Source organism: Centroberyx gerrardi, chromosome 8 (assembly GCF_048128805.1).
Source record: "Centroberyx gerrardi isolate f3 chromosome 8, fCenGer3.hap1.cur.20231027, whole genome shotgun sequence".
Lineage (NCBI taxonomy): Eukaryota > Metazoa > Chordata > Actinopteri > Beryciformes > Berycidae > Centroberyx > Centroberyx gerrardi.
In genome coordinates, this window is record NC_136004.1 from 33,853,928 (window position 1) to 33,866,427 (window position 12,500).

At 46.8% G+C, this 12,500-nt stretch overlaps 1 protein-coding gene across 2 annotated transcripts in view; it reads right to left on the reverse strand.

Moving 5' to 3' along the window:
- The window catches only part of pomt1 (protein-O-mannosyltransferase 1), a 24,638-nt gene extending 13,715 nt beyond the window's left edge, over positions 1 to 10,923 (reverse strand). The window contains exons 1-10 of one of the 2 annotated variants that reach the window (XM_078285106.1): positions 10,804 to 10,923; positions 9,766 to 9,872; positions 9,600 to 9,650; positions 8,881 to 9,027; positions 5,581 to 5,689; positions 4,734 to 4,793; positions 4,468 to 4,561; positions 4,199 to 4,354; positions 3,943 to 4,073; positions 3,699 to 3,794 (exon numbers count right to left, since the gene is read on the reverse strand). In XM_078285106.1, coding sequence (XP_078141232.1) covers positions 3,699 to 3,794; positions 3,943 to 4,073; positions 4,199 to 4,354; positions 4,468 to 4,561; positions 4,734 to 4,793; positions 5,581 to 5,689; positions 8,881 to 9,027; positions 9,600 to 9,650; positions 9,766 to 9,872; positions 10,804 to 10,916 — 1,064 coding nt within the window. In that variant the 5' untranslated portion in view covers positions 10,917 to 10,923. The remainder of the gene's footprint in view (positions 1 to 3,698; positions 3,795 to 3,942; positions 4,074 to 4,198; positions 4,355 to 4,467; positions 4,562 to 4,733; positions 4,794 to 5,580; positions 5,690 to 8,880; positions 9,028 to 9,599; positions 9,651 to 9,765; positions 9,873 to 10,803) is intronic. The other variant, XM_078285107.1, reaches the window with a different exon arrangement.
- Positions 10,924 to 12,500: the final 1,577 nt, after the last annotated feature.

Genomic DNA, 12,500 nt, shown 5'->3' on the forward strand with positions numbered 1-12,500 from the left:
ACACAAGAGGATGAGCAGGGTATCGATCACCCCGTTTGTTACTTATATAAGAAGTTCAATAAACAACAGCTAAATTATAACACCACAGAAAAAGAAGCGCTCGCTGTTATTGGCCCTCAACATTTCAGGGTTAATGTAGGCTCCAGTGCGTTGTTTACAGACCACAACCCTGAGTCTTCCTGTCTCAGATGCACAACTCAGACCTCAGGCTGATGCTTATACAAGATTTTAACTTGGAAATCCGTCACAGAAGGGGCATGGAGACGTGAGGCGGACACGTCTCCAGTGGAACAGGTTACCTAGAGCGGTCATTCCCAAAGACTGGGTCGCGACCCACAGGTGGGTCGCAAGAGATTTTATTTGGGTCGCCAAATAAATTTGCAGAATTTCTTCCATAGTCTTTTATTTAAGATTTCTATCTGCAGTACACCTTTGAGCCACATGAGGGAGCTCGTTGGTATTTCTACCACACTCACTGTTTCCGCCAGATTCTGCAGCCAGCCACAAGAACTGGATGCTTGGCTAATAAAAAAGAAAGGCCCAGCTAAAGACCAGACTACAGCTAACGTTAGCCACCCTACCGCCCGTGAGGGAAGGCAGCATGAGGATGGAGGTGAGCCGACCCCTGCTGCCGCTCACATTAACCCGCCGAGGACAGAAATAGACTGAACGCTGCACCCGATATGTGCGTTACACTCTCCTCTTGTACACCGGACTGCAATGCAATACTAAAAAGCAAGCAGGCCCACCTAGCACATTAGCAAGGTAAACAGCACATAATGGGCCTAATGAGATTTGACGTGGAATAGTCCTGATGTGGTTAATGAATTGATTGTTGACTGTTCGAATTGATTGATTGACTGTTTGATAACAATAGCTGCACTTAAACACAAGCCTACTTGTTCTGATAATAGGCATGAGCATTTCAAAAAACTTTCAACAAGAAGCAGGTTTTTGAAAGTACTGAATGTTCGTATTGTTCTGATAATTGTACTCATAACACTGAATCTAATATGAAAGGCTAGCGTACATTCTGTTTGTTTTACTGATGAGAGGAAAAACACGAGAGCCTGTTAACTCCGCCTAAATGCATTTATTTTGTCTCATTTATGAAGTATTTAACATGTGTATATGTTTTTAACACGTGCATAAAACAAAGTTGTGATTTATCAAACGTATATCTCTTCAAAATGGTCGGTTTACCTATTCAAGATAATATCAGGTGATGGCAGTGAAAATGGTCAGGAACGTTCATTTATGCACAAATTCACTCTTCTCACGATTTATAGATAAGGCCGATTGTGAATTGGGTCGCGATGGTTTGTCATTTTTAAAAAGTGGATCCCCAGAAAAAAGTTTGGGAAACACTGAGCTAGGCGACGTGTTTCCCTGTGTGTCTGGGTGTGTACCTGGAGTGCTCTGTGTGTGTCTGGGTGTGTACCTGGAGTGCTCTGTGTGTCTGGGTGTGTACCTGGAGTGCTCTGTGTGTGTCTGGGTGTGTACCTGGAGTGCTCTGTGTGTGTCTGGGTGTGTACCCGGAGTGCTCTGTGTGTGTCTGGGTGTGTCTGTGTGTGTCTGGGTGTGAACCTGGAGTGCTCTGTGTGTCTGGGTGTGTACCTGGAGTGCTCTGTGTGTCTGGGTGTGAACCTGGAGTGCTCTGTGTGTGTCTGTGTGTGTCTGTGTGTGTACCCGGAGTGCTCTGTGTGTGTCTGTGTGTGTCTGTGTGTGTACCCGGAGTGCTCTGTGTGTGTCTGTGTGTGTCTGTGTGTGTCTGGGTGTGTACCCGGAGTGCTCTGTGTGTGTCTGTGTGTGTCTGGGTGTGAACCTGGAGTGCTCTGTGTGTCTGTGTGTGTCTGTGTGTGTCTGGGTGTGTACCCGGAGTGCTCTGTGTGTGTCTGTGTGTGTCTGGGTGTGAACCCGGAGTGCTCTGTGTGTGTCTGGGTGTGAACCTGGAGTGCTCTGTGTGTCTGGGTGTGTACCTGGAGTGCTCTGTGTGTGTCTGGGTGTGTCTGTGTGTGTCTGGGTGTGTACCCGGAGTGCTCTGTGTGTGTCTGTGTGTGTCTGGGTGTGAACCTGGAGTGCTCTGTGTGTCTGTGTGTGTCTGTGTGTGTCTGGGTGTGTACCCGGAGTGCTCTGTGTGTGTCTGTGTGTGTCTGGGTGTGAACCCGGAGTGCTCTGTGTGTGTCTGGGTGTGAACCTGGAGTGCTCTGTGTGTCTGGGTGTGTACCTGGAGTGCTCTGTGTGTGTCTGGGTGTGTCTGTGTGTGTCTGGGTGTGTACCTGGAGTGCTCTGTGTGTGTCTGTGTCAGGGCTCGAGCTTAAGGACCTCCCGTCGTCCCGGGGCCGATAAAAATAGGATCGGGGAGGATGTAAATTAATTTTGGGACGAATTTGGGACGAGAGTTGAAAAAAAAGAAACTGCTAACGTTACGTTACGTTACAATGAACGGCGATGAAAATGAAACTGACTGCACGTTTTGTGTAGCACACACAGTTCTTATTAAACCTTCTTGACAACATACACACACACACGCGCGCACAAACGTTACTAAGTAACGTTATCTAGACCTGCGAAATCCTGTCAGACGCCTGTCACCGCCGGTATTGACTGTCAGAGTGATACACAATGGCAATGGCGTCCCGTAGTGGGATACTGCAATTTTTTAACGTTAACGTTACATCAAGAAAGCAAACATCAGGAAAACGCACAGCAGAGCCAGACCCTGAACCGCCAGCCTCTGACCTCACGACAGCCGCAGCTGCAACGGGGAATTCAACCCAAGTCAACGAGGTAGGCAGCGTTAAGCTTGCTAGTATTAATGTAATGTAATGTAACGGACATGACAAAGCTAAACTCACGAAGCTAACTAGCAACTTACGATACGAACAAGCAACTTACGATACGAGAAAAATGGCTGAGGCTGAGGGAGACTTTTTGTTGAATTGGAGGAAATGTTTAATGATGAAACGGAAAATGAAGCGGATAAAGACAGGATTGGCCCGGTCGGCAAAGGGGCTGAACGGAGGGAGTGGCGGCCGGCGGGAGGTGACAGGCAAGCTGGTAGCCACTGAGGCGGTGAGGAAGAGCTCTGAGGGGAGGAGACTCCTTTTGATTACTGACATCCTAGATCAGGCCCACAGAGAGAGAGTGTGAAGTGCCATGAAGTGATCCATATGATTACTTTTTATCGATGATTACACCAAACGTAAGATTTTAAATTCGGGACGGCCCACAGTCATTTCGGGACGGCTTAGATTGTATTTCGGGACGGTTCCGGGAGGATGGTGAAAAAAGTTAGTTAAGAGCCCTGGTCTGTGTGTGTCTGGGTGTGTACCCGGAGTGCTCTGTGTGTGTCTGGGTGTGTACCCGGAGTGCTCTGTGTGTCTGGGTGTGTACCCGGAGTGCTCTGTGTGTCTGGGTGTGTACCCGGAGTGCTCTGTGTGTCTGGGTGTGTACCCGGAGTGCTCTGTGTGTGTCTGGGTGTGTACCCGGAGTGCTCTGTGTGTCTGGGTGTGTACCCGGAGTGCTCTGTGTGTCTGGGTGTGTACCCGGAGTGCTCTGTGTGTGTCTGTGTGTGTCTGTGTGTGTCTGGGTGTGTACCCGGAGTGCTCTGTGTGTGTCTGGAGGGACGGGGACTGTTTCTATGGTGCGCTCGTATTCCCCGTGACCAGAGCGTAACAGTTACCACGGTAACCTACCTGCCAGGGTCTTTGATGATCCACCAGTTGTTGACATCTTTAAAGGGATAACAGGTGACCTGCTGCTGGTGAGAGCTGCCTCTACCGTTATCATACCTACACACACACACACACACACACACACACCACACACACACACACAATAATATCAGAAACAACAAATCAGTAAATCAGTAACTGATTTATTACATATGATTCATGTTCTGATTGGCTGTTGGGTCGAGCTGCAGTGATGTGGCAGTACCTGATTGGGTAGTTGGCTTTGTGGGAGTGGAGCCAGCAGGGGATTGGCTGAGAGGCGGAGCTTCTTAAGGTCACCTGACTGCCGTACGCAACTTCTAGTGGCTGACCCTGGGTGATCCTGGAGAGACCGCCCTGTACACACACATACACACACACACATGCACACACACACACGGTGAGACAGTGTGTGTGTGTGTGTGTGTTTGGTGTGTATGTGTGTGTGTATGGTGTGTGTGTGTGTGTGTGTGTGTGTGTACCTCCAGACTGGCCTGGAAGGCGGAGCTCATCAGCTGGTCATGTGGTCCGCTGCGGTGCAGAACAGTCAGATGGACGTAGAACCAAAACACATAGAGCAGCACTGGAACCAGCAACAGACACACACACCGACACACACACTGCACACACACACTCAGCTGCACACGCACACACACACACACACACACACACACACACACACACACACACACATTAGTCAGTGTGGATGTTTAGAGGAACAACAGCAGCCTCAGATGGGAGCTGGACTCACATGACTGACAGCTCGGTCTCCAATCAGCTGCCAGGTGTGCAGAGAGGCCACGCCCACCAGCAGCAGGTAGGAGAACACACCCATGTACTTCACCCTGCAACACACACACACTGGTTAACACACACATTTAACTCACACACACACACACACACACATCTTAACATACACACACACACACATCTTAACATACACACACACACACACACACATCTTAACATACACACACACACACACACACACACACAGTAATACACTCTACTCCTCACCCCACAGCTCCAGCGCAGGAAGCTCCAGACAGGAGGAGCCAACAATATCTAGACCAGGAACTGAGGAGGAGAGGAGAGGAGAGAGGAGAGAGGACAGAGGAGAGAGGAGAGAGGAGGAGAGGAGAGGAGAGGAGAGGAGAGAGGAGAGAGGACAGAGGAGAGAGGAGAGGAGAGGAGAGGAGAGGAGAGAGGAGAGAGGACAGAGGAGAGAGGAGAGAGGAGAGAGGAGAGGAGAGGAGAGGAGAGGAGAGGAGAGAGGACAGAGGAGAGAGGAGAGAGGAGAGAGGAGAGAGGAGAGGAGAGGAGAGGAGAGGAGAGGAGAGAGGAGAGAGGAGAGGAGAGGAGAGGAGAGGAGAGGAGAGGAGAGAGGAGAGAGGAGAGGAGAGGAGAGGAGAGAGGAGAGAGGAGGAGAGAGGAGAGGAGAGGAGAGGAGAGGAGAGGAGAGGAGAGAGGAGAGGAGAGGAGAGGAGAGAGGAGAGAGGAGAGGAGAGGAGAGAGGAGAGGAGGAGAGGAGGAAAGGAGAATTAATCTTATAACTTCAGTTTGCAACTCAATAATCATCAAAATAACTTCGATTTATTAATAATCTATCAATTATCAAAGTGAAAATGATGGCAGTGAAAGCTGGAACCTCTGAGTTAGCTGCAGCTACCAAAGCTCATTGGCTTCAATAAAGAATGCTAACTACGCTAACAGGTCAGTTCACAGCAGCTGCATCCAATAATATCCATCCAATAATACGACACAACATCCATCTGTTTAAAACACAGTAAGTCAGAGTTCAGGGTCAGAGGTCAGAGGTCAGAGGTCAGAGGTCAGGAGGTCAGAGGTTAAAGGTCATGTTTACCTGTTGGGAGCGTTGTGGAAGCGCAGGTAGGAGAAGAAGGCCAACAGCTGGAAGAAGATGAGGACCGACTCCAGTAACATGAAACGGGATTGGACGATCAGAGAGTTCTCTGGAACAGCAAACACAACAACAACAACATCAACAACAAACACAACAACAACATCAACACAGTAAAGGTTTGTACATCAGAGGAACACATCAGCAGTTTGGTTTCAACTGTAATATCCAGGAGTACTGCAGTTCCAGTACTAGTAGCAGTACTGGTTCTAGTAGTAGTATTATAATTTACAATTTACAATTTCCCATCTGGCAGACGCTTTTATCCAAAGCGGCGTACACATGAGATTTTAATACAACACCAGCAAGGATCTAGTCAGGAGAACAGTGAGAGGAAGAGCCATGAAGATCAGATCTGGTCCGACAGGACAGAGGAGCCACGAGGCAGAGAGACAGGTTCCACAGTCCATCAGGTGAGTAGTAGCAGTAGTAGCAGTAGTACTTGTAGTAGTAGTAGTACAGTGTATTACTGACCCAGCAGCAGCAGTAGTAGTAGTAGTAGCAGTAGTACTTGTAGTAGTAGTAGTACAGTGTATTACTGACCCAGCAGCAGCAGTAGTAGTAGTAGTAGCAGTAGTACTTGTAGTAGTAGTAGTACAGTGTATTACTGACCCAGCAGCAGCAGGAGTAGTAGCAGTAGTAGCAGTAGTACTTGTAGTAGTAGTAGTACAGTGTATTACTGACCCAGCAGCAGCAGGAGTAGTAGTAGTAGCAGTAGTACTTGTAGTAGTAGTAGTACAGTGTATTACTGACCCAGCAGCAGCAGTAGTAGTAGTAGTAGCAGTAGTACTTGTAGTAGTAGTAGTACAGTGTATTACTGACCCAGCAGCAGCAGCAGGAGTAGTAGCAGTAGTAGCAGTAGTACTTGTAGTAGTAGTAGTACAGTGTATTACTGACCCAGCAGCAGCAGTAGTAGTAGTAGTAGCAGTAGTACTTGTAGTAGTAGTAGTACAGTGTATTACTGACCCAGCAGCAGCAGTAGTAGTAGTAGTAGCAGTAGTACTTGTAGTAGTAGTAGTAGTACAGTGTATTACTGACCCAGCAGCAGCAGCAGTAGTAGTAGTAGTAGTAGTAGCAGTAGTACTTGTAGTAGTAGTAGTAGTACAGTGCAGTACTGACCCAGCAGCAGTAGTAGTAGTAGTAGTAGTAGTAGTAGCAGTAGTACTTGTAGTAGTAGTAGTAGTAGTAGTACTACAGTGTAGTACTGACCCAGCAGTAGTAGTAGTAGTAGTAGTAGTAGTAGCAGCAGTAGTACTTGTAGTAGTAGTAGTAGTAGTACAGTGTATTACTGACCCAGCAGCAGCAGGAGTAGTAGCAGTAGTAGCAGTAGTACTTGTAGTAGTAGTAGTACAGTGTATTACTGACCCAGCAGCAGCAGGAGTAGTAGTAGTAGCAGTAGTACTTGTAGTAGTAGTAGTACAGTGTATTACTGACCCAGCAGCAGCAGTAGTAGTAGTAGTAGCAGTAGTACTTGTAGTAGTAGTAGTACAGTGTATTACTGACCCAGCAGCAGCAGCAGGAGTAGTAGCAGTAGTAGCAGTAGTACTTGTAGTAGTAGTAGTACAGTGTATTACTGACCCAGCAGCAGCAGTAGTAGTAGTAGTAGCAGTAGTACTTGTAGTAGTAGTAGTACAGTGTATTACTGACCCAGCAGCAGCAGTAGTAGTAGTAGTAGCAGTAGTACTTGTAGTAGTAGTAGTAGTACAGTGTATTACTGACCCAGCAGCAGCAGCAGTAGTAGTAGTAGTAGTAGCAGTAGTACTTGTAGTAGTAGTAGTAGTACAGTGCAGTACTGACCCAGCAGCAGTAGTAGTAGTAGTAGTAGTAGTAGTAGCAGTAGTACTTGTAGTAGTAGTAGTAGTAGTAGTACTACAGTGTAGTACTGACCCAGCAGTAGTAGTAGTAGTAGTAGTAGTAGTAGCAGCAGTAGTACTTGTAGTAGTAGTAGTAGTAGTACAGTGCAGTACTGACCCAGCAGCAGCAGCAGTAGTAGTAGTAGTAGCAGCAGTAGTACTTGTAGTAGTACTTGTAGTAGTAGTAGTAGTAGTACAGTGCAGTACTGACCCAGCAGCAGCAGTAGTAGTAGTAGTAGTAGTAGCAGCAGTAGTACTTGTAGTAGTAGTAGTAGTACAGTGCAGTACTGACCCAGCAGCAGCAGCAGTAGTAGTAGTAGTAGCAGCAGTAGTACTTGTAGTAGTAGTAGTACAGTGTAGTACTGACCCAGCAATAGCAGTAGTAGTAGTAGTAGTAGTAGCAGCAGTAGTACTTGTAGTAGTAGTAGTAGTACAGTGTAGTACTGACCCAGCAATAGCAGTAGTAGTAGTAGTAGTAGTAGCAGCAGTAGTACTTGTAGTAGTAGTAGTAGTACAGTGTAGTACTGACCCAGCAGCAGTAGTAGTAGTAGTAGTAGTAGCAGCAGTAGTACTTGTAGTAGTAGTAGTAGTACAGTGCAGTACTGACCCAGCAGCAGCAGCAGTAGTAGTAGTAGTAGCAGCAGTAGTACTTGTAGTAGTAGTAGTACAGTGTAGTACTGACCCAGCAATAGCAGTAGTAGTAGTAGTAGTAGTAGCAGCAGTAGTACTTGTAGTAGTAGTAGTAGTACAGTGTAGTACTGACCCAGCAATAGCAGTAGTAGTAGTAGTAGTAGTAGCAGCAGTAGTACTTGTAGTAGTAGTAGTACAGTGCAGTACTGACCCAGCAGTAGTAGTAGTAGTAGTAGTAGTAGTAGCAGCAGTAGTACTTGTAGTAGTAGTAGTAGTACAGTGTAGTACTGACCCAGCAGCAGTAGTAGTAGTAGTAGTAGTAGCAGCAGTAGTACTTGTAGTAGTAGTAGTAGTACAGTGCAGTACTGACCCAGCAGCAGCAGCAGTAGTAGTAGTAGTAGCAGCAGTAGTACTTGTAGTAGTAGTAGTACAGTGTAGTACTGACCCAGCAATAGCAGTAGTAGTAGTAGTAGTAGTAGCAGCAGTAGTACTTGTAGTAGTAGTAGTAGTACAGTGTAGTACTGACCCAGCAATAGCAGTAGTAGTAGTAGTAGTAGTAGCAGCAGTAGTACTTGTAGTAGTAGTAGTACAGTGCAGTACTGACCCAGCAGTAGTAGTAGTAGTAGTAGTAGTAGTAGTAGCAGCAGTAGTACTTGTAGTAGTAGTAGTACAGTGCAGTACTGACCCAGCAGCAGCAGCAGTAGTAGTAGTAGTAGCAGCAGTAGTACTTGTAGTAGTAGTAGTACAGTGCAGTACTGACCCAGCAGCAGCAGCAGTGCAGCTCCCAGGGCAGTGCAGTAGGAGAAGTGCAGCTCCAGAGTCAGCAGGTAGACCAGAGGAACACTCAGCGCTCCGCACAGCGCGGGCAGCAGCCGCAGGCTCCACACACACACACTGCTGGGATACTCTGACACGCAAACAAACGCACACCGACAGCTGGGTGAAGACAAACGGTCACGTGATCCTTCCTCTGTGTTCTACAACCAACAAATCATGCTGCTGTTAGCATGTTGCTGTACACATATGTTTATGTTTACATGTACACAACATGTAAATGTTCCTGTCACAGCAGATCTAGTCTTTACTTGCTGAATGACTCTCAGTATGTTCAGATGAGTTCTGTATTATCATCATCTGCTGCCACAGATCCACACTGATCAATAACCATTCATCTGATCTGATCTGATCTGGTCTGATCTGATCTGATCTGGTCTGATCTGATCAGATCTGGTCTGATCTGATCTGGTCTGAACTGATCTGATCTGATCTGGTCTGATCTGATCTGATCTGGTCTGATCTGATCTGATCTGATCTGGTCTGAACTGATCTGATCTGATCTGGTCTGATCTGATCTGATCTGGTCTGATCTGATCTGGTCTGATCTGGTCTGATCTGGTCTGATCTGGTCTGATCTGATCTGATCTGGTCTGATCTGGTCTGATCTGGTCTGGTCTGATCTGGTTCTGCCGGTGTTCCTACCTGCTCCAATTCTGTTCCACAGGAAGTTCCCATCAAAACCTCCCAGGTAGGCTGGAACACACACACACACACACACATTACAGAGTTATATACAGTACAGTCTGGAGAAGTTGTGTGTGTGTGTGTGTGTGTGTGTGTGTGTGTGTGTGTTGTCGTGGTAACTCACCTCCGAAGGCCAGGATCATGTGACCGAGCGGCGGTCCGCTCTCATCAATGAAGAAAACTCTCTTCATGTAGAGAGACACAAACTGGCCGTAGTAGACCTCATCGAACCTACACACACACACACACACACACACACACACACACACAGCTGTGAGTGTTAACAGGCTTGGTGCAACACAGAAGCTAACCTCCACACAGTGAACACTGAGCTTTCCTCCATGTTGGTTTGGACTCCGGTCAGAATGAGTGTGCTCTGATTTCCTGGGGGCGGAGCCTGGGAGGAGGCAGCCTCATGATGTCAGACCTCAAGATAAGTTGATTGGCTGTCAATCACCGGTACTTAGAGATCTGGGGCACTGAGGTTTTGCCGCGGTGCAAAACGTTTCCTCCCAGCGGTGTGAAATGTTTTGCAGCCGCTTTTGAGGAACGTTCGACCCGTTCAGGGTGATTCTGCATTTTCATTGGCTGCGTACAAACGCCTGTCATGCAGAATCGTCTCAGCCAATAAAAACCGTAATAACAAACGTTTTGCAGCAGGACGCTCAACGTATCACTGGTTCCTTTAGACTTCCTGTTTGCTGTGTTTTGGGGCGGCTGAGCGCGCCCCGGGTCGCAGGTAGATGATGTCACCACATGCGCCGCGATGATGTCACCACATGCGACGCGGCACGCTGCGGCTCCAGACAGAAGGAACCTGGACTGTCGACTCTGTTAATGAAGTCTGAGGCATGAAGAGTAGTGATGTGTTCACATGTCTGCCTGCAGGCTGGGAGAGTCTGAAACCAGCTGCTGCCAACTGTGTTTGACTGTAAACTAACGGGAGTGAAAGTCTCATGCTCCATTTTGATTGGTCGACCTTTTTTGTTTTCTCCGCCCCCTTTTGTCTGAAATGAGAAGAGAAACTCAGCAGGGTCTTACAGTGTCAGAGGGTCTGGTCCGCTACACTAAAACCACCGAGGAAGATGTGAACACAGCGTTAACCTGACAGCTTTTACACACACACACACACACACACACACACACACACACACACACTCACACCACAGCGTTGGGGTAGCCCAGCTGGCTCAGCCGGGTCCAGCAGGCCAGCAGGGTGAGCAGCAGCAGGACCAGGTCCACCTGCGCCGTCACCAGCAGGGGGAGCTGCAGCATCACGGCTCCGAGGCTGATCTGAGGACAGACAGGTGGAAAAGGAGTGACATGTGATCCCTGTTCAGCTGGAGGTGACGGTCTCACAGAGTCTGGTCTCTCTCTGGTCTCTCTCTGGTCTCTCTCTGCCCGCTCCGCTCCACCTGAACACAGACAACTTCACCTCGGATGACCGGACTTGTAATAAAACTTGATCAGAAACTCGCTGTTAAAGCTTGTTATCATGAACCTCTGAGAAGGAATTATATCTTAGACATTAAGTTTGGCTGCTCGTAAAATAAGAAACAGATACTTCATCCCGTCTGCCCCGAGGATGAAGAACACTTCAAGATCATTCATGAAATTTACCCCTGCAGTCAATTTCTAAGATTAAAATGTAATATAGACTGTAATTCTTGTCAGTTCTGTAACACAGATGTAGAGACAACAGATCATTTATTCTTTCACTGTAATATTACTCATAATCTTTGGTCTAATTTGAACATGTGGATTAAATCTAGTATTGATGTTCTCCCACCATTTCTATTAGAAAATGTCAAATTTGCAATGTTTGTTGAAGATAGAAATATAGAATTTTTAATGAATAATTGAACTAGTTTGGCAAAATATTTTATACACAAATGTAAATATTGCAAAACACAAACCTTTAAAACGAATTAGCAGCATTTTCCAAATCTCTAAAATGTATGAAAAGCGTGAAGGCCCTAAAATTACACTTTGTATTTACACAATATAAAGTAATTTAACCCCTGGAATGTATGTATTGTTCTTTTTTTCTCTTTAATTTATCATTTCATTTATTCATTATTTATTTTGTTCTCTGTTTCGTTGTCTTGGGACATACAGTATGTCCTGTACTCATTACTGTGCTGGTATAGAAGGAACTGTCATTGCCAATTTGTTGTATATCTGACGACTCAAAAAATCAAAATAAAGATTATAATAGTTTAGTGTTGGCAGCCTCTCGGGTCTGAGTGAGTCTGTGGTTTGTTAACAGACTCTCTGCTGAGTCGGGCTGTTAACGGCAGGAAGTCTGTGACTGAAACTTGCAAATGTATTAAAAGAAAAAGATGATTCTCTGAATAAAAACACAGTTCAGTCAGAATGAAAGCTCTCTGGCAGAATCAGCGGCAGCGTCAGTCTGAACTCCTCTGAACTAGCTAACGTTAGCTAACGTTAGCTAACGTTAGCACGGCCAGCTGTTAGCAGTAGTCCGTTAGCTTGTCGGTGCTAATGCTAAAGCTAAAGCTACAGTTTACCTGTCAGGCTGTCCGCTGGTTTACCGTTAACTCTTCATCCTGCCGGTAAACCGGCTGCTTTAGCTCTCCGGTTAGCCTCTAGCTCTCCGGTTTGTTTTTAGCAGCGATCGATGTTTCCGGGATGATTACTACTGCCTGTTACCATGGAAACACCAACCTCTGCTCCGGCGCAGGCGCAGGCGCAAACTCAGACGGACAAAATGGCGGTTCTCTCACCATTATCCTTGTCAATGAATGACACACACACACACACACACACACACACACAGTACATACATATACACACACACACACACACACACACACACACACACACACAGTACATACA